At 41.3% G+C, this 21429-nt stretch overlaps 1 protein-coding gene across 3 annotated transcripts in view; it reads left to right on the top strand.

Annotated features, from left to right (window-relative positions):
- The first annotated feature begins 365 nt into the window (after nucleotides 1-365).
- The window catches only part of Mcmbp (minichromosome maintenance complex binding protein), a 38752-nt gene continuing 17688 nt past the window's right edge, over nucleotides 366-21429 (top strand). For all 3 annotated transcript variants that reach the window (XM_058581344.1, XM_046450287.2, XM_046450286.2), the window contains exons 1-6: nucleotides 366-495; nucleotides 12056-12141; nucleotides 12676-12816; nucleotides 12910-12951; nucleotides 16257-16358; nucleotides 20501-20645. In XM_058581344.1, coding sequence (XP_058437327.1) covers nucleotides 438-495; nucleotides 12056-12141; nucleotides 12676-12816; nucleotides 12910-12951; nucleotides 16257-16358; nucleotides 20501-20645 — 574 coding nt within the window. In that variant the 5' untranslated portion in view covers nucleotides 366-437. The remainder of the gene's footprint in view (nucleotides 496-12055; nucleotides 12142-12675; nucleotides 12817-12909; nucleotides 12952-16256; nucleotides 16359-20500; nucleotides 20646-21429) is intronic.

Below are 21429 nucleotides of genomic sequence, written 5' to 3'. Positions count from 1 at the left end.
TCAGTTCGCGAGCGGACTCTGGGAGGCCCGGGCACGCCCGCTCGAGTGACACGCGGCGCCTTCCATTGCCCGTCTCCAAGATGGCGGCGGCCCCGCCCCGGGCGAGCCGGCCCGCCCTCCTGCCCGTGCGCGGGGCCGCGCCGCGCGCCCCCGCCGCCCCTCCCGCGCGAGCTCCACCCAGGTCGCAGGCAGCGCGGTCGGCGGCGGCTGTTTCCCGCCATTGTGCGAAGTGGAGGCTGGGGGTCCGCGCGCTGCACCTGCAGGTCGCCAGCGGCTCCTCCGCAGCCGCTGCTCTCGGAGGCCGGGTGGCCCGCGCCCCGCCGTGCGTGGGAGGGCGCGGGCGAGGAGCGCCGAGCCCCTGACGAGGAGCTGGGCGCCGGCCGCTCGGCCCGCGGAGAGCCGCCGCCCGCGCCGCGCCGGCCCCGGCCCTCGGCGAGATGCCCTGCGGGGAGGACTGGCTCAGCCACCCGCTCGGGATCGTGCAGGGCTTCTTCGGTGAGTGGCGCGCCGGGGGCGGGCCGGGCGGGTCGCTGAGTTCGCCGGGGCTGGCCAGCCGCGCGGTCCCCACGAGGGACCCCGGAGCGCGCGTGCGGCCCCTGGCCTGGCCGGGACAGCCCTCTCCGGGCCGCGGCTGCAGGTGCCTCCCACCTGCCCGGCTCGCCGCGCGGGCGGGGAAGCGCGGCCGCCAGCACTTGAGGTGATTGACGGTCTGGCTCCCTCTCGGGGCCCAGCCCCGAGTGCCGCAGACTCGGGGAGGTCCTCGGGCCCGGGGAGGGCCCGCGGAGCTGTGGCGAAGGAAGCCACCCTGCCTGTGCGAGCCTCGCAGGATGTTTCAAAACTTCCGGTGTGTCGGGGAGTGCGGCCGCCTGGCACCGAAGTTGACGCTTACCTCTGGGTTACACCAGCCTCTCCTCCAGAGATCAGATTTAATGTTGTAGCTTCATTTTTCTGTTCAGATGACTTTACAACCCGTCTGGTCTTGTCTGTGCTCCCGGGCCAGAGCTAGCAAGCAATGCTGAACTTCTTCCGTGAGTTTTTTACATAGAATGAGCTGAGAATGCTGCAGGCGAGCTCAGTAAATTTTAGTTGCGATTGCTGTTGCTACTTTTCAGCGAAGGTTACAGGAAGAAAAATGTAGATCCATTTCTCGTTGGCTGGGCCCTTTGATCCCCACCCCCTTCCCTAGCGTCTTTGCACTTAGGAATGGTGGATTCACAGTCAACCCGAAATCGCTGCTATATAGCAATACCTGATTCGTTTGTAGTTGATTTAGAGTTGGAGGGCCCTTGCCTATGTGAAACATGAGTAGGACTAGGGGTAGAGCTAGTATACTTAACATAGACAATGCTCTGGGTTGAATAGATGCATCGTGGGAAAGTAAGACTACTAAGAAACTAAGTAGTCTCCTAACTGATGACATAAAATGTATTTCTTATAGGAGGGCTCTTAGTGCTCATCGGCAACTTTATTCATATTATCTGTAATTCTAACTAGTGTATGGTTTCTGAGACTGAAACCAAAGGCGGCAAATCCGAAGACTGCCTGGATAGACATCCAAATTATAGCCAGTGAACACTGACAACCAGATAAGAAATTAAAAACTGTATGTTAAAAGAAAACATGGAGAAGAGGTATATCTCAGTGGTAGATCATATGCCTACTATTCCAAGGCCTGGGTTCAGTCCCCATCAACTTGACACACAAAAGTCAGAATCACTATGTAGTTGGCCAGGGTTCTTTGAAAAGGGGATCTACATTCCTTCACTAAAACCTAGTAATTGAGCCAGGCTTGGTGATGCACAACTGTAATCCCAGCTACTCAGGAGACTGAGGCAGGAGGATTGCAAGTTCCAAACCAACCTAGACAACGTAGGGAGACCCTCAAGGATAAATAAAATGAAAAGGGCTGGGCTGTAGCTCAGTGGTAAAGCACTTGCCTAGCATGCATGAAGCCTTGGGTTCAATCCCTAGTACTGAAATAAATAAATTCTAGTAATTGATAATAATAATGATTATTGGAACCACTAATTGGTGTCCAGAATAATGGCTCCAAAATGTTAAGTGAAGATTCACAGTATTGGTTTAAGGGTATAGATGCATAGCTAGATTTTAGAGAAAATCCTTCTACAGTGAAAAGGTTTAATGCTTACAGCATTAAGTTCAAGATTCTGATATTAGAAAATTCATTTATGAGAAATACCCTGGTCTTGGTGGATTAATAAGATGATTTTAAATTTGACACAGATTTGAATGTATTTGTGTCAGATTTTTGTTCCCTAAGTGTGTGATCCTAAGCACATTTGATCATGGTGCAGAAAGAATACAATTTAGTAATGAAATACTGGGTGTACAGTATTTTATAAATTTGATGGATTGTTGTGGGAATGTAAACTTGGTGTTTCCCCAGAATGTCTCATTCCAGTCATGGTGGTTTTGTTGCTTCTGCTGCTGCAGTACTGGGGTTTGAACCCAGTACCACTAAGCTACATTCCCAGCCCTTTTTATTTTTTGTTTTTGTTTAGCTAAATTGCCTTAAACTTGGAATCTTCCCGTTTCAGCCTCCAGAGTAGCTGGTATTACTAGAATTATAGTTGTGTGCCACTTTGTCTGGTTTGCTTGTTTTGGGTACTGGGTAATGAACCCAGGGGTACTTTACCACTAGCCACATCCTCACTCCTTTTTTATATTAGAGACTGGGTCTCGCTAAGTTGCTTAAGGCCTCAATAAATTGTTGAGGCTGACTTTGGGGAGGGGCAGGGATATACCAGGGATTGAACTCAGGGCATTCACTTGACCACTGAGCCTCATGCCCAGCCCTATTTTGTATTTTATTAAGACAGGGTCTCACTGAGTTGCTTAGTATACCTCACTTTTGCTGAGGCTGGCTTTAACTCTCCATCCTCCTTGCTCAGCCTCCTGAGCCACTAGAATTACAGGCGTGTCCTTCACACCTGGCTTGAAGCTGACTTTGAACTAGAAATCCTCCTGCCTCAGCCTCCTGAGCCGCTAGAATTATCGGCGTGTGCCACTGCACCCAGCTTCTTGTTCTTGTTGAACACAAACTTAACATCATTTTCACTAAGCTTATCCAGCAATTCATGCAATTTACTCAAACTTATTTTCTTTTTGTAGATGTTCTTCAGTGGGTCCTCCAAATTAGTCTTCTAATTTGTGCCAGTTGCTTTTATAGGTTTGTTGCATAGATGTCATCCTTGGAATTCCACCACCCCATCTTTGTATTCATGAGCTCATTCTGTTCTTCTTGGATCTCATATCTTCCTCTTCAGTGGATTCTTCTTTTAGATTTTAAAATATTCTTTTAAAAGTTGATGTGAGGGGCTGAGGTTGTAGCTCAGGTAGAGTGCTTGCCTTGCATGCGTGAGGCACTGGGTTCGATTCTCAGCACTGCATATAAACAAATAAATAAATAAAGGTCCATCAATAACTAATAAAATATTTTTTAAAAAAACATTGTGTGTGAGAAGTGGGTTGGGGCCATAGGTCAGTGGTAGCACAACTTGCCTAGCACACGAGAGGGTTCAATCCTCAGCACCACATAAATAAATAAACAAACAAACAAATAAATAAAAGCTATTTTTTAAAAAAGTTGATGTGAGAAGAGAACAAGAGGCACCTTACATATTGATAAAAGCCAATTCATCAGTAACATGTAGAGCTTAAAACAGCATGAAAATTGGCAGAAGTGAATGAAGAGATGGGCAAACCTGCAGTCACAGTTGGAAATTTTACTACTCTTCTCTCAGTTCTTGAGAGACCCAGCAGATAGAGAATCAACAAGGATGTAGAATTGCAGACCATCAGCCAAGATCTGCTTGACACCTGTCCATCTAATGACACCATAATGCAAGTCCAGTTAAAGTGTACTTGGAACCAGGTTCATCGCGATAATTTATATCTTGAATCATAAGCCAAATATCAGAAAAGTCCCGAAAGAGTAAGTCACAAAGTGTGCTCTCCTGCAGTATGAAAGTAGATTGGCAGTCAGTAATAGAAGGTAAAAGGAAAATTTAAACTTGAAGAATTAACACTTCTAAACAATCCATGAATCTAAAAGAAGTCTCTAGGGAAATTGTTAAGTATCATAAACTAAACAAAATGAAATCATGACAAATCAAAATATGTAAGCACAGCCAAAGAGGGTTTAGAGGCATTATATGTGTTAATTGGTAGAGAACGGTCTCATCGATAATTTAAGCTCCCACATATGAAACCAGAAATGGGCTAAAGTAAACTCAAATCAGACAAGGGAAAGGAAATAATAGAGCAGAAATCGAGAATTGACAACAGAAGAAAATGAATGAAACCTAAAATTACTTATTCTTTCTCATTTTTCTTATGAAATTTGTTAGTCACTTTTTTCTTATGAAACCAAAAGTTCTATATTTATTTTCTTTTTTTTTTTTTGTCTGAGGACCGAACTCAGGGCCTTTCATGTGCTAGGCAAGTGAAATTTTAGCTGAGCTAAATCCCCAACCCCCGTTTCTTTCTTTCTTTTTTTTTTTTTTTTTGGTACTGGGGATTGAACTCAGGGGCACTAGACCACCTCGTCACATTCCCAGCCCTGTTTTGAATTTTATTGAGAGGGTCTCACTGATTTGCTTAGCGCCTCACTGTTGCTGAGGCTGGCTTTGAACTTAAGATCTTCCTGTCTCAGCCTCCTGAGCTGCTGGGATTGCAGGCATGTGCCACCACACCCGGCCCCCCATTTTTTTAATATTTATTTTTTAGTTATAGGTAGACACAATATCTTTATTTTATGTGATGCTGAGGATCAAACCCAGTGCCTCATACATCCTAGGGTAGTGCTCTATCTCTGAGCCACAACCCCAGCAATGCCCCCACCAATTAATTTTTTTTTTAAGAGAGAAGAGAGAAAAATAATTTTTTAATATTTATTTTTCAGTTTTCGGTAGACACAACATCTTTATTTTTATGTGGTGCTGAGGATGGAACCCAGTGCCCCGCGCATGCCAGACAAGTGCGTTACCGCTTGAGCCACATCCCCAGCCCAGCAATTACTTTTTAATGTCAGTAAAAATGATAAACCTCTAGCCAGACTGGCAAAGGAAGAGGAGGACAAATTACGAATATCAGGAAAGAAACTAATAGAAACATCTGAATTGATGTGAGTTCAGCAACATAAATGGACCAGTTGTTTAGACATCACTGTATTAGCTTCCTGTTTCTGCTATAATAGCTTAAAACACTATGGATGCAGTTCTAGAGACCAGAAACCTGACATGGGACCCACCCAGATAAACTCAGGTTGTCAGCCAGACATGTGTCCCTGTATGGAGCTCTAGGGGAGAATTGGTCTCCTTGTCTTGTTGCATCTTCTAGAGTCTGCCTGCATTTCATGGCCTATGGTCCTTTCTGTCTTCAAAGTCAGTTGAGCTTTTAAGTTTTAATGTTCTGACTTCCTCTTCCGTTTCCTCCTACATTTCAGAACCTTTGTGATTGCATCAAACCCACCAAGATAATCCTGTTAATAAGAGAGCTGATTAATTTTGATTCCATTGGCTACTATCAACTTGGATCTGGAATGTCCCCCAAAGTTTATATGTTGAAAGCATTGACTCCAATACTTTTAGGGGTCAAATACTTTTAATACATTAATCATGAGTTTTGACATCATTAGATGGATTTCCACTGTGAGCTGAGTGAATTAATGGGAGGTGGGACCTAGTTGGAGGAAGTAGGTAGACTGCAGTGCCCTGGAAGAGTTTATCTTCTCCCTGGCCTGCCTGCCTTCCCCTCTCTCCTTCTCTCTCCCTCTCCCTCCCTCACTGCCATGAGCTGACAGCCCTTCCTCCATGATGTTCTGCCTTACCTCAAACCCAAAGCCTTGAAACCAGCTGACCATGGACTGAGTCCTCTGAAACGGTGACCTTCTTCCTCTTAGTTGTTCTTGTTAGAGATTTTGGTCAAGGTAACAAAAAGCTGATTGACACAGCTACACTCAGTTCCCTTTCCATGTAACAGGTATTCACAGGTTCTGGGGAGCAGGACTTGAACATCTTTGGCAGCCAAACCAAGTCTCCGTCTGCCACAACTACAAACTATCCAGACTCACTCTGTGATGAAGTGGAGGAGCATCCCATCAGCCCCTCTAGAACTTCTGCTATGCTTTCTATGAATTTGCCTAGTGTAGTTACCTCATGAAGTGGAATCATATTTGTCCTTTTTTCTGGTTTATTCCACTTAGCATATTATTTGCAAGGTTCATGACTATTGCCATAAATTTTTTTTTTAGTTATAGATGGACACGATATTTTGTTTACTTATTTTTTTATGTGGTGCTGAGAATCGAACCCAGTGCCTCACATGTGTGAGGCAAGGCTCTGCCACTGAGCCACAACCCCAGCCTTCTAATTGTTATTTAACAAAGATACAAAAGATAACAGAGGATATCCTTTTCAACAAAGATAGTTAGACATTTATATGCAAAAAAAAATATAAATCATAACCCAAACCTGTGTCTTATATAAAACTTAACCTCAAAAGAGAACAGAAGGGCTGGAGATGTGGCTCAAGCAGTAGCGCGCTCACCTGGCATGCATGCGGCCTGGGTTCGATCCTCGGCACCACATAAAACAAAGATGTTCTATGCTCCGAAAATTAAAAGAAAATAAATATTAAAATTCTCTCTCTAAAAAAAAAAAAAAAGAACAGAAAGAAGACCTTCAAGTCCTCAGTTATGGTTGTGAGTTCATACGTGACACTGGAGGCACAGTGCATTAAACATCTGATAAATAGGCCCCATCAAAATAAAAAACTTGTGCTCTGCAAAAAATACTTATTGAGATTAGAAGAATGAAAAGATAAGCAGTACACTGGGAGAATATATTTGAAAAGCATATATCAGATAAAGGACTTGTATCCAGAATATAAAAGAAAAACACAGTGGTAATTAGCCCAGTTTAAGAAGAAGCCAGAGATTGAAGTAGACTTACATAGTTATTCATCAGAGAGGACATAGTGGCCTGAAAGAGCTCAGCATCAGCAGCCATGAGGGAAATTCACATTTAAATCATGATGAGATACTACCCACCTGTTAGAGCACCTAAAATTTAGACAAAAACATGCATGTAAATCCCAGCTACTCAGGAGGCTGAGTCAGGAGGATTGTAAATTTGAAGCTCTCCTGGGTAATTTGGTAAGACTCTGTCTCCAAATTAAAAATAAAAAGGATTGGGGGTGTAGTTCCATAGTTAAATGTTCCTGGGTTCTATTTCCACTACCATAAAAATTAGAGTGCTTGCCTCACATGCACAATGCCCTGGATTCAATTCCCAGCAACACACACACAAATAGTGATAATACTAAGTATTGGCAAGGATACAAACAACTGTATATATTGCTGATAAGAATGCAGCATGGCGCAGCCACCCTGGAAACGGAACAGAATCTTAGTCACTTACCAAGTACTCAGCTGTGCCTTCTCTAGATATCACCCTAGAAAAATGAAGTTCTCTGCACAAATGTTTATAATTGTTCATCATGAACAAACCTGGAGACAGTCTGAATGTTCTTCAGCAGGTGTGTGGCTACACAGCAGCTGTATAGAAGAGTACAACTCAGCAATGAAGAATGAGCCATTGATGTTTTCCTGTGTGCTGGGGTACCCACACCACCTATGCTTGAGCCATTAGAAGGTCCTGTGGGCTTAGGTATTTGCACTCATGCTTACAGTGGATTATAGCAGTGAAGTCGGTACACACAGCTTGCCAGGATTGCAACCCCAGTGACTAAACCTTACTCGTGGAATTGTACTGTCTTGGTCTACCCCCAGGCCATTACCAGGCTCTGGTCCGCTAAGCCTAGGTCCAAGGGTGAGGTAACCTCTGTTGCCTCCCTGGAAAAGAGGGTTCTGTGTCCCTAAAAGGGAGGGGGATGGGTGCTAGTATTGCAAAACTATATATTTTCCCTGATTTGTGTTTATCAGTGTTACCTCCTCTGACTCCAGCAGCTCACTTGTCCCAGGTCCTTGCCAGACAGGAGGGATATAAAGGTTGTCTGTGAAAAGAGAATTTGTGGTTGGCTTTGGAAACTTCTTGAATATACTTGACCTCATCTGTCTTTTGTCCCTGTTTTTTTTTTTTCTCTTCTAGGCACTTAGTGCTGCAGGTGCTTGACTTTCTGGTGCTGCCCATCCTTGTCCTCTTGAGTACCATTACGGTTTCTTCCCATGGAGTGCTCTGCGTCCTGAATGCCATTCCTTTCTACAGCAGCTTGTTTCAGCTCTTTGCATCTTTCAGGGTTTAGCGCTGTTTGTTGTTGGTTTTTTTTTTTTTGTTTTTTTTTTTTTGGTACTGGGGATTGAACTCAGGGGCACTCAACCACTGAGCCACATCCCCAGCCCAGTTTTATGTTTTATTAGAGACAGGGTCTCACTGAGTTGCTTAGCACCTCACCATTGCTGAGGCTGGCTTTGAACTCGCCATCCTCCTGCCTCAGCCTTCTGAGCTCCTGGGATTACAGGTGCTCCACTGTGCCTGGCCAGAAACATTTTGTATACAGAAATATTCACATGCCTCAGCCTCCTGAACCGCTGGGATTGCATGTGTGGGCCACCGGGCTGGCCAGGGTGTAGTTCTTTGAGAAGCCTTGTCTGAGATGGTTTTTTTTTTGGGGGGGGGGGTTTCTTTTTTTGTGTGTGTGGTGCTAGGGATTGAACCCAGGGCCTTGTGCATGCAAAGCAAGCACTCTACCAGTGGAGCTATATCCCTAGCCCCTGAGATGTTTTGATAGTTTTGCTTCTTTGCTTTTAGCCCTTCTCTCTATAGCTTATCTAGGCTGTAAGTTCCTTCAGCTGTATCCTCATACCTGGCTGAGTGCTGGACTTAGTAGGATTAAGTAGTTGACAGTTATTATTACATTCAATACTTTTTGGAATTATTTGTTCCCTTAATTGTCTGCAGTACCATATACCTGTTTTGGTTTTGTGGTACTGGGGATCGAATCCAGGGACAGTGCATTCTACCTCGGAGCTGCTACATCGCCAGCCTTTTTCATTTTTTAGATTTTTTTTTTTTTTTTTGTGGAGGCGGGTTACTGGGGATTGAACCCGGGGCACTTTACCACTAAGCTACATCCCCAGCCCTTTTCATTTTTTAGATTTGGGGTGTGGGGGGGATTACTCAGGAGCACTTTACCACTGAGCCATCGCCCCAGCCCTTTTATTTTTACTTTGAGACAGAGTCTCACTAAGTTGCTTAGGACCTCACTTAGTTGCTGAGGCTAGCTTTGAACTTGCAATCCTCCTGCTTCAGCCTCCTGAGTCGCTGGGATTATAAGCGTGTGCCACCATGTCTGGCAGCACCATATGCTTATAAGCTGGCCATTACTTGAGAGAATTGTATTTTTACACATGCAAGTTGCTTAGGTAACCTGCTGCTCCCGACTCATTCCTTATGCTGCTTCCCCACCTGCTTCTTACACAAATGCAGTCGTGGCCTTGCATAGGTCTTTTCTTCTCCCTTTCCTCCTCTTGTTTTGTTGTCAGCAGCAGCAGCAGCATTATTTTGAAACAGGGTCTCACTATGTTGCCTGGACTGGTCTCAAGCTCAACGTAAAGTGATCTTCTCACCTCAGGCACCTGAGTAGCTGGCACAACAGGCTTGAACTACCTTTCCCAGCCCACAAGTCATTTCTTCATTTTTTTCTTATTTTTGCTGTGCTGCAGATCAAACCCAGGGCCTCGTTCATGTGCAAGTGCTCTACCACTGACTACACTCTCAGCCCTTGAGGACCTTTTAAAATGAATTTCTAGGTCCCACCCTAAGAGTGCTGATTAGTAGGACTGGGGTAGCTACAAAGCCTGCATTTCTCACAAGTACTCAGGTGATGCTAAGGATGCTGTTCAGGAGACCCACTTGGGGGCCCACTGTATTAGAGTTCAAGTGCCTGCTTCCACTTCTTTTTCAGAGCTGGTCTTTGCCCAGTTAAATAGAAGTGTTTGGGAATCCCACTGAAGCATGGTGTTTGCAGGATTCATTGAATGTTTCAAACGGAATCAGCTTCATGACAGGTTCCTTTACTCCACTCTTCTGTAGCACTTGGGTGATAAATGTAAGTGGTGGGAGGATTGGCCAGCTCTGTAGTTTGGTGGATTTAGTTAACATAAATCTGTATTCTTTGCAGGCGCCATGGTGCCCTTATTCCAGAGACTCTGGAGGCTGAGGCAGGAGGATGGCAAATTGAAGGCTAGCCTCAGCAATTTAGTGAAACCCTGTCTCAAAAAGAGCTGGCTATGTAGCTCAACGGTAAATCACCCCTGAGTTCAATCCCCAGGACCACCAAAAAGAATAAAAATAAAAAATTTGTATTTTGTGAATAACTCACTCTTCAGTCTTCACCACTTCCTGTAAGGGCCTTCTGCAGTTACTTATTCGTTGTAAGGGGAAAATGATAACTATATAGTGGAAAAGTTGGCTGTCACTCTGGGTGATCAAAATTAATACCAGCAGTTGCGAAGGTTGTCTCTCGAGATGTCATACTTTTAGAAAGATACTTCTGCAGTAATATAATTGGTGTCCAAGGACAGAATGACAAATTTAAAGATCTTAATTGGCTTTATTTTTAATTCTGCAACTAGGCAACACTTCATGCGATATGATAGAGTATGCATTTCAGTGGACTAAGAAAACATTGGTTTTGTAGCCAAAGAAAGGCTGAAGAAAGTAAAAACAACAAAATACAGATGGGTCATTTCCAAGTTACCTTCCTCGACATTTGGGGATAGAGAAGCAGAACAATAGAAAACTGGTTAACATTGTTAGGTTGCTTTAGGTTACTTGTTTTATGTAGGAATTAAAGAAGAAGGTACTTGGTTATCCTGCCAACTAACTTGCTTGGGACATTTAGCTATCACCCCCTTACTTCCTCTTGGTTTCTTGGAAGGTCAGATAAACAGCTTAGTTTTGTTTTGATGATATGGAACTTTGGCATGGGTGACTCCATTTTGGTTTTCAGTGTGTTGTAGGAGCCTAGTCGAAAGCAGTGACTTCCTAGAATTTTTAACATTGATCATTCTTTCTTTTTTTAAAAAAAATATTTTTATTAGTTGTTCATGGACCTTTATTTACTCATTTATATGCGGTGCTGAGAATCAAACACAGTTCCTCGCACATGCTAGACTCTGCCACTGAGCCACAGTCCCAGCCCACCTTGATCATTCTTAATTGGAATCTAATCACAAGGAAACACCAGATATATCTAAATGAGAAATCATTTTTTATTTAAAGGGCCTATATTCTTAAATATCAGTGTCATAAGACAAAAGATTAAAGAATTTACAAATTTAAAGGAGATTTGAGAGACATAATAGCTAAATGCAAGAGATGATTCTAGCTGGGTCCTGGGTTGAAGGGGGAACTGCTATAAAGGATATTATTGGGTTAAATTGGAATGTGGATTGGTTGGTTAGATAAAGTATCAATTTTGAATTTCCTGAACTTTACAACAGAACTGTGGCTATATAAAATAACCTAGAAAACACATACTGAAATATTTAGAGATTAAAAAATCTTTGATGGGTGCAACTTAATGGGTAAAAAAAAATATGAGAGAAATGATAAAGTCACTGGAGCAAGGTTGCATGTGTTCTGTGTATTGTTCATGACACTTGTAAGGTTTTTTTCTTTTTTTTTATGCTGTAAGTTTAAAATTTTTCCTAAATAATAAATTTGTAAAACCAAATACCCTCTGCTCTTCATTTCAGTGTAATTATAAAGTTTTTTTTTTAATTTACATAAAAATATTTGAAACACAGAATGGTGTACAAATAATGGTTCACTTTGCCTGGGTCTGCTGGTACCTGGTTTTGTATGTGTTGGCTGGGGCGTGAGGAGACCAGCACCCGCTGATAGCTTCTGAGGGCCATGTGAGTGCTTCAGATGCATTGAAGTCAATCTTTACCAGGGGAGCAGATTTTAGTTGTTTTCAGCGGGGTGGGCTACCTTGTGATGCACCTGAATATGGTCTGTTTTCATATATTGTACCTTTAGCTTTGAAAACTGTATTTCTCTTTCAGCTCAAAATGGAGTTAGTCCTGACTGGGAGAAGAAAGTTATTGAATATTTTAAAGAAAAACTGAAGGAAAATAATGCTCCTAAATGGGTAAGCTTATTGCTGTTTGGGGGAAGAGAGGATTGGGCAGGCTTCAGTTTATCACAGTGGAAGCCGTAATTCACCTGTAATTTAAAAACATAATGGTCTCTTTTGCAAGCTAATTTGGGGAATTAAATACATTGTGCCTCTAGGTGGCAGTAGCTGACTGTTACTTCCTAGGACAATCTGGTTGTAAGGGCATTTATTATTGCCTTTGTTTTATTACCGTCAATTCAAAAGAATCGGCATGTGTGAGTTTTAAGAGGACAACTCATCCAACTAAATGCCTTTCTGTTAACTGAAACATGTTCAGAAGGACAAGCAGCCTTTACATTATGGTCAAGTGTTACCATGCAAACTTGCAAGAACTTGGAAAGTTCTTTCATCCAGAGTTCTGTTGTGTTGACCATTGAGATCATTTAACATCTTGATAGGGCTTGACTGTGTGCATGTGACAATTTGTGTCTGGGTTTTGTGTGTATATGTATTTAATGATTTATTGTCAGGATATTTTGTTGATTGACTTGATTGTTTTTTTTTAAGGTACCCTCATTGAATGAAGTTCCCCTTCATTATCTGAAACCTAACAGTTTTGTGAAATTTCGTTGCATGATTCAGGATATGTTCGACCCTGAGTTTTACATGGGAGTTTATGAGACGGTTAACCAAAACACAAAAGCACGTGTAGGTATTGCTTTTTTTGTAAAACTTTATACTTAGGAATTGTGGTATGAACTATATTAATATAATACTGTTATCCTTTGTTTTGGGCCATAGGTTCTTCATTTTGGAAAATACAGAGATATAGCAGAATGTGGGGTATGTATCCTTAAGAGATATAACATTTTTTAATAAGAACTTTATCCCTGAACAGAGAATTCATTATTCCTTTGGTCAGTCTTTAGTTTATTTGACTTGTATATAAATAAGTTCTAAAAAAAATCACATGAAAGCCCTGTGAGGTTGCACATACCAGCTATTCAGAAGACAGGCCAGCCTAGGTAACTTGCAGAACCCAGTCTTGAAATAAAAAAGGCTGGGGGTGTGGCTCAATGATAGAGTGTTCCTGGGCTCAATCCCTAATGCCACCTCAAAAAAAAATTGTGTGAAAATTTGAGGGGGGGGGGGCTTCATTTTTCTGATGATCATCATCTTTGTTATCTTTTTCCCCCCTCTTTCTTTCTTTTAAAGATCTCTTACAAGATAGATTTTTGGGGGTGAGGTGGGTACTGGGGATTGAACCACTCAGGGGCACTTGACCACTGAGCCACACCCCTAGCCCTATTTTGTATTTAGAGACAGGGTCTCACTGAGTTGCTTAGCACCTTGCTTTTTCACCGAGGCTGGCTTTGAACTTGCGATCTTCTTGTCTCGGACTCCAGAGCCACTGGGATAACAGGCGTGCACCACTGCACCCAGCAAAAGAGAGCATATTTTAAATAACAAAATTCTTTTTTATGCCCAGTATCTATATATTTAGTTAAAAGGTTACTGATCATGATACTTTTTTTTTTTTTTTAAATGAAAGTGAAAGATTAGGCTTTGCACTTGCTCAGTTAAATATAATCATCCTCTTTTGCTGGGAGAAAAAAATACTTTTTGTTTCTATACACTTTTTACAATTATTATTTATTTTTTTAAATTTATTTTTGCAGTGCTAGGGATGAAACCCAGGGGCGCTCTACTACTAAGCCTCACCTCCAGTCTTTTTTTTTTTTTTTTTCCTAAATTTTGAGACCGTATCTAAGTTGCCCAGGCTTGCTTCAAATTTACGATCCTCCTGCCTCAATCTCCCTGGTAGCTGGATTTACAGGAATGAGTGACCATGCCCACTTAGCTGTTTACTATTATTTATTTATTTTTGTGCTGGGGATTAAACCTAGCACCTGGCTCATGGTAAGCCCATGGTCTACTATTGAGCTGCACCCTCAGCTTAAAAATAGCATTGTTTTGGGGTTTGGTTTGTTTTGTTTTTAGTAAACTTAAACTTTTCATTGGAAAGAGGTATTAGAGCTCTGACATCACTAATGGGGAGAAGAAAGCAGAATATTGATTGTAATTGTAACGGTTTTGAAGTAGAAGTTCACTAGAAAGCCAGTTAAAGTGGGGGCCATGGGAAATCTGCAATTTCTTTGTTTCTTTCCATTGACTTTTTATTATTATTTTAGTTGTGTATTTTTTACTTATTTATATGTGGTGCTAGATTCAAACCCCTACACCCCCAGTGCCTCACACATGCTAGGCAAGCACACTACCACTGAGCTATAGCCCCAGCCCTATATTGCTTTTTAAATACAGAATTGAGTTAAATGTCATTCTGACACCTGTTCAGCATGCCTGGCACAGCTGGGAAGGTTTTAAATTTATTTCACATTTAATAGTGAAAAAGATGATTGGTAGCATGTCAAAATAAATGTCTCCCATAATTTGCTGTATGCGTTTTTATATGTTTCTGTTGCAACCCAGACTTTTGATTGTCAACTATTAAAAAGAAAACAAGGATCACAGGTGGGGATTTAGTGGTTTTCCTGATGTGGTTTTCTTGCTATCGTTATTATTAGTGTCTGTCTTTTAAATATTCTAAGTGACAGTATTGGGGGATTAACCAGGCAGGTGCCTCTGTAGGAAGTTGAGACCTCTGGAGTTACCTATGTTCTAGGTCTGCTTTATAGGCCCAAAATCTTAGTTTTAGATTTAGAAAAGGACTTTTCCATTCCAGGTGTCTAACTGTTACTTATCCAGACTTCAAGAGATGTTTTTTTGATTATTGATGGATTGAATGATTGGTAGGTACTGAGGATTAAACCCAGGGGCACTTTATTTTATTTATTTTTATGTGGTGTTTAGGATCAAACCCAGTACCTACACATAACTAGGAAGTGCTCTACCTCTGGGCCACACCCCTAGTCCCCCTTTTTACTTTTTATTTTGACTCAGCCTCCCAAGTCACTAGGATTACAGGTGTGTGCCACCATGCCCAGCAAGAGATTGATTTTAAAACACTAATAGCAGGGGCTAGGGATTAGCTCAGTTGGTAGAGTGCTTCCCTCACATTTATCAAGGCCCTGGGTTCAATCCCCAGCAACACACACACACACACACACACACACCAAAAAATAAAAAACAAAAACCCTAATAATACCAACCTCAGGGGCTAAGGATGTGGCTCAGCGGTAGAGCGCTTGCCCAGCACGTATGAGACCCTGGGTTCGATCCTCTGTACCACATAAAAATAAATAAAATAAAGGTATTATGTCCAACTACAGCTAAAAAATTAAAAAAATATATTAAAATAATAATAATAATAATAATACCAACCTCAGTAGAATTTGTTTCTGATGGATGCCAGTTCAGTGGGCAGATGTGACAGAATAGCCCTAATTTGGAAGATTACCACAAAAAAAATTATATTAAGCAGAAATACAACTTCCAACAATTATTTGTAGTTATTTGAACTCATTTGAAAGATGGGTTTGTTTAATCTCAAACATGATGAACTTCAGGCCTCCCAGTATCTTATCTTTTAGTGTTTCTAAATGTAAAACTCATGCCAAGTCTAAGGGGTCAACTTTATCGATGCTTACCGAATCCTGAGCTTAAGAAGTCCTAACACATGAGACTGGTAAATTAACACACAACTTTCCCCCAGTACATGGTGGTGTGATGTAGCTCAGTAATCCTGGCATCTGGAAATGGGCTGAAGGCCCATTGACGCTGTGCCTCTGTGATGCTGCCACATGCTCAGAGGGTTGTTTATGCTCTGCATTTTTCTTTTTCCACACCCAGGATCCAAGGATCTTGTGCATGCTAAGCACATTTTCTAACACTGAACTGCACCCCCAGCCCCTGCTTTGTCTTTGAAAGGATTACAAAGGATTAATTTTGTAATCTGAGGGACTATGTTATGGATATGAGGGAGGTGGTGGATTGATTATTGCATTTGAAATGAGTATTAGCTTCCTTTTTAAAAAAGAGAAAAAATGGTAGTTTTGAATTAGTTGCTTATTGATTAACTTTTATGGTAACAGTTACTGTGGTTATTATTGTATAACAAATAATATGAAAACATTGCTAATTTTTAAAAAATTTTGTTATTTGTAAAAATACTTTTGTGTATATCACAGCCTCAACAAGAACTTGATTTAAACTCTCCACGATCTACAACTTTGGAAAGACAGACTTTCTACTGTGTTCCAGTGCCTGGGGAATCTACGTGGGTAAAAGAAATATCCTTTACCTGAACCATATGCACTGAATGGTTCCTAAATATTTCTTTAAATAAAAAGAATATGATTCAGGTTTCTAGTCTTTTTACTAGCTAGCTGGGTGGGGTGGGGGGCGGGGGACGACAACAAAACACTTTTACTGATTATTTACAAAGTGTGGCTTTATTTTACTAACATAAAACAACCTAGTATTTATCACTGAGAAATTCTAAAATTACAAATACATTCCTGTAATGAAATACTGTTAAAAAGGTGGAGGTAGATTTATAAGTACTGAAAAAATACCATGATAATTAGGTTAAAAATAGTTTCAAATTAGAGTTCTGCTTTTCTTTTAAAAAAAAATTATTATTTTTTAGTTATAGCTGGATAGCTGGACACAATTCCTTTATATTTTTATTTATTTTTATGTGGTGCTGGGGATTGAACCCAGGGCATTGTGCGTTCGAGGCAAGCACTCTACCAACTCAGCCATATCCCCAGCCCCAACATTTTGGTTCTTTTGAGAGGAGATCGTGAAAACCTAAGTCTCCTTTTTATTTATGATTTTTTTTAATTTATTTTTTTTGCACTGATGGGGATCAAGCCTAGGGCCTTCCGCTTGCCCCTCAAGCACTGAGCATCTCCATCTCCTTTGCTTTCCTTATAATGTCTGTGGGATATCCAGCATTGGTCTCTTTCATTCTCAGGAATGTAAGCTTGATGTAATTATCTGGCAGTACTGGGGATTCAACCCTGAACATTCTGCCTCTGAGCTACATCTCCAGCTCTTTTTACTTTGCAGTGGGGCTTTGCTAAATGGCTATGTCTGGCCTCAAACTTTTGATCCTCCTACCTCAGCCTCACAAAGTAGCTGGGATTGCAGGCATGTGCCATTGCACCTGGCCTTTTCTCTTTTACTATTTTTGATACTGGGGATTGAACTCGGAGGCACTCGACCACTGAGCCACATCCCCAGTTCTTTTTTGCAATTTATTTAGAGACAGGGTCTCATTGAGTTGCTTTGTGCCTTGCTTTTTGCTGAGGCTGGCTTTGAGCTCAGGATCCTCGTGTCTCAGTCTTCAGCTGCTGGGATCACAAGGGTGCGCCACCATGCCCTGCTCTCTTTTCCTTGATTAGTTTTGCTAGGGGTTTCTTAAACAACCAACTCTTTTGTTTTGACTGTTTTCTGTTTCATTGATTTCTACTTGTAGTCCCTTCCTTTTGGTTTTGCTGCAAATTTTGTCATAGCTTCTTAAAGTAGAATTTGGGGAAATATAAAAATCAGATCATTGATTTTTAGATTTCCCCAAATTAGCAATTACAGCAGTAAACTTATCTAGTCACTGCTTTGGTTGCATCCCATGAATTTTGATTTGTCATTTTTATTGTCATTCAGTTCAGAATGTTTTCTGACTTCTCTGTGATTTCTCCTACCGTCTTTGACCCATTGACAGTGTGTCTGTCCACATTGTCCCCTCCCATCCTTTGTTTTATCATGTCTTTCCTTTGTACTTAAATAAAGAACCCATAATATGTTACTGTTCTTGCCTTAAGCAGTTGTTAGCTGGTTGTGATGGTGCACACCTATAAGCCCAGCAACTTTGGAGGCTGAGGCAGGGGAATTACAACTTAGTGAGACCCTGTCTCAAAATAAAATTAGAAGGACTGGGCTGTAGCTTAGTATTAAAATGTACCTGGGTTCAGTCTTCAGAGCCAAACCAAGCCACACAAAGAAGAACAAAAAAGCAGTCATCTTCTACAAAAATTGAGAAAATACATCTTTTATTTGTGAACACATTACCATTCCCATCCCCCTCTATCTCTTTTTTTAATGTAGAATCCTTTCCCTTAGTTTTTTACCCTTCTTTTTCTTAGAACAGATATGTTCATGGTGAATTTTTTTCAGTTCCTATTCAACTGAAAAAGTCTTTATTTCAGCTTCATTGTTGGAGCATATTGTCACCCGATATAGAGTTCTTGATTGACGTGCATTTCCCCTCTGCAGTATCTTAATGATACTGCACCATTGTCTCTTGGCCTCCGTTATTTTCTGATGAAAGGTTAGTCATTCTTACAGCTCTCCTTGTGTGATATGTCTTTTGTTTTTCTCTGGCAGCTTCAAATATCCTCTCTGGTTTTCAGCACTTTAACTGTGATGTATGTGAATGTTTTATGTGTTTCTCTTGTTGAGTTTTGTTGAACTTTTTGGCTCTGTGGGTTGATACTTTTCAGAATGTTTGGGGAAGTTTTTCAGTCATCATTTCTCATAGTATTCCTTTCCCAGTCTCTCAGTGTTTCTGGAACTTGAGGCACATGATTATTTGACTCCTTGGAATCTTGTACAGGTGACTTGAGCTCTGTTCACTTTTGACCCCCCACCCTGCTTGTTTGGGGGATAACGCCCAGGCTCTTGAGTATGCTAATAAGTCCTCTGTTACTCATTCCCCTATTTGTCTGTTAATCTTTTTCCTGTTTTTTTGTTTTTTTGTTTTTTTTTTACTGCAGTTTGGACAGTTACTATTGACTTGTGATCAAGGTCACCCACTTTTTCTCTTATATACAATCTCATGTCAAGTCCATTCAGGTTTGTTTTTCATTTCAGGTATTTTATTTTATGGTTGTAGATTTTTCAGATTGTTTTTAGTTTGTTTGATAATATTTCTCTTCTGTTTACTTTTTTTATCTACCTTTGATTTATTTTCTTATTTAGTTACTAAGGATTGAACCCAGGGGCACTGAACCACTGAGCCACATCCCCACCCCCCCTTTTTTATATTTTATTTAGAGACAGGGTCTCACTGAATTGCTTAGCACTTTCATAAGTTGCTGAGGCTATCTTTTTTTTTTTGAGAGAGAGAGAGAGAGAGAGAATTTTTTAATATTTATTTTTCAGTTTTCGGTGGACACAACATCTTTATTTATTTTTATGTGGTGCTGAGGATCGAACTCAGCACCCTGCGCATGCAGGCGAGTGTGTTACCGCTTGAGCCACATCCCCAGCTCATGCTGAGTCTGTCTTTGAACTTGCAATCCTCTTTCCTCAGCTTCCTGAGCCACTGGAATTACATGCACCACTGCGCCCAGCTCCTTTTTATTTTTTATTTTGTGACAAGTTCTCACTAAGTTGCTTAGGGCCTCACTGAAGCCAGCCTCAAACTTGATGTCCTCCTGCCTTGGCCTCCTGATAAGTTGCTGGTATTTCACACCTAGCCTGTCTTTGGTTTTCAAGTTGTGAGTTATAATTGTGTTGTTAGTACCCTGTCTGCTAATTCTAATATCCAGGTCTTCTCTTTGTTTCTGTTAGCTGGTTTTGATCCTTCTTATAGGTCACATTTCCCTGCTTCTTCACATACATAAGGATGTCTTAGTTCTTACTGTAGGTTGTAAAGAATTCAGTCTTCTGTCTTTAAAATTCACATTTGTTTCTGACAGGGAACTTACTAGATGGCTTTGATCTTTTGAAGGCATGGTTTTGGGATTTGCTAAGTGGGCATAGAGCAGCCCTTGGTGGGTGGACACAGTTCTTACTCATGAGGTGTGCCATTTCTAGGTCTCTGAAGGTCTGAGATGTTCAGTTCAGAAAGGTCCAGTTCTAGTACTTTCAGAGTCCCCATTAATTTTTGGCCAACCAGCAGCTGTTCTCTGCAAGGCCTTGAGGAATCTTGATTCAGGATATCCGGCCAGAGGTACAGATTTTCCATCTGCACAGATTTCTGCACCTCTGTCTGCAGCTGCTTCCTGTCTAGTACTTTCTGTGAATTCTAGTTGTTTCAGTAGCCCTGAGCGATGTGCTCTGTTTCTTCTGCCTGGCCAGTATGGGGCCTCCAGGCCTCTCTGCTGCAGTTAGGGAGGTGTCTCCCACGGAGAGCTCCAGAATGGGGGCTTTTCCTGTTGCACATCTCCCCATTCAAGCATTGTAGCCCATGACCCTGTTTTTCAGTGGCTGAAAACGGTCACTTCACTTACTTTGTCCAGTTTGATGGTTTTTTCCAGCGAGGGTGGGGGGCATAAGGTATACCTGTTCACTTTCATGACCCAAACTGGAAGACTAGCCTCCTTTAAAAAATATTTCATTTTTACTGAATTACCAAACCACTAATCTTTCATTAATCATATAATTTAGCATCGGTCCGTTCATGGTTCTTAACTATTCATTTAACGCCTATGTCAATGCAAACCAAGCTCGTGTCAGCCCCTCAACATCCTACACTCCCAGTCGTCATAAGAGGAGTTATGAAGATGATGAAGATATGGACCTACAGCCTCATAAACAGAAAGACCAGCATGCAGGTGCCAGACAAGCAGGTAGTGTGTGCCAGGAGGCTTGCCATAGACTTTTGTTCTCTTGCAGGAGACTCATTTTCTTAATTAATTATTGTATAACATGCTTATAGATTTAAGAGCTGGTAATGGTGTGGCAACTCTGCTTCATTCACATTTGTATTATAGACACAGGTTTGGATCTGGGATGAAACTCAGTGGCAAGGCCCTTGCCCAGTATGTAGGAGAGTGGATACAGTACTCTTTGCTTAAACCATGCTTCATAATTGAGCAATTAGGCATCACTTAGTGAGAAGCAGCTGCTTTAATGTACATTTCAGAGTCTCAAGTGGTTAGCTAGAAAAGATCTTCTGTCTTTTTTCATTTTTATTTTTATCCCAACTCTTAAATATTAAGGAAGTTTAGTACTTTACCCTATTTTTTCCTATATCTGAAACTTTTTTTTTCCATGTTCTTTTTGGTACTTTCATTTAATTTTATAAGATTAAAAATATCAAAGGAAAAATATGAAAATTGGTAATACTAAATATTACTTGAATTTGCATTGGTTTATTTCTTAAAACATGGTTACTTTTGATTAAAATAAGGAGACCAAAGTTGGCATTTTCTTAATGATTAGAGAGTTCCAGAATCCCTACATACCATTATTGATCTCAATCCCAGCTTTCATGAACAGTGGCTTTCTTTAACAAAGCAGGTAAATAGGTTTGTCTATAGGTCTCCTTTTTGTATGTTCACTTCCCTTTTGCACCTTTAATCAGTGAAAATTAAAGGGAGAAGAGAAAACAAATGAGTCTGATTGTCTGCA

The sequence above is a fragment of the Marmota monax genome, unplaced genomic scaffold, assembly GCF_021218885.2.
Source record: "Marmota monax isolate L192 unplaced genomic scaffold, Marmota_monax_Labrador192_F-V1.1 WCK01_AAM20220418_F8-fsc00004, whole genome shotgun sequence".
NCBI classification, from domain to species: Eukaryota; Metazoa; Chordata; class Mammalia; order Rodentia; family Sciuridae; genus Marmota; species Marmota monax.
The sequence above is the reverse complement of the archived record's forward strand: the minus strand, read 5'-3'. Positions and strand labels throughout refer to the sequence as shown.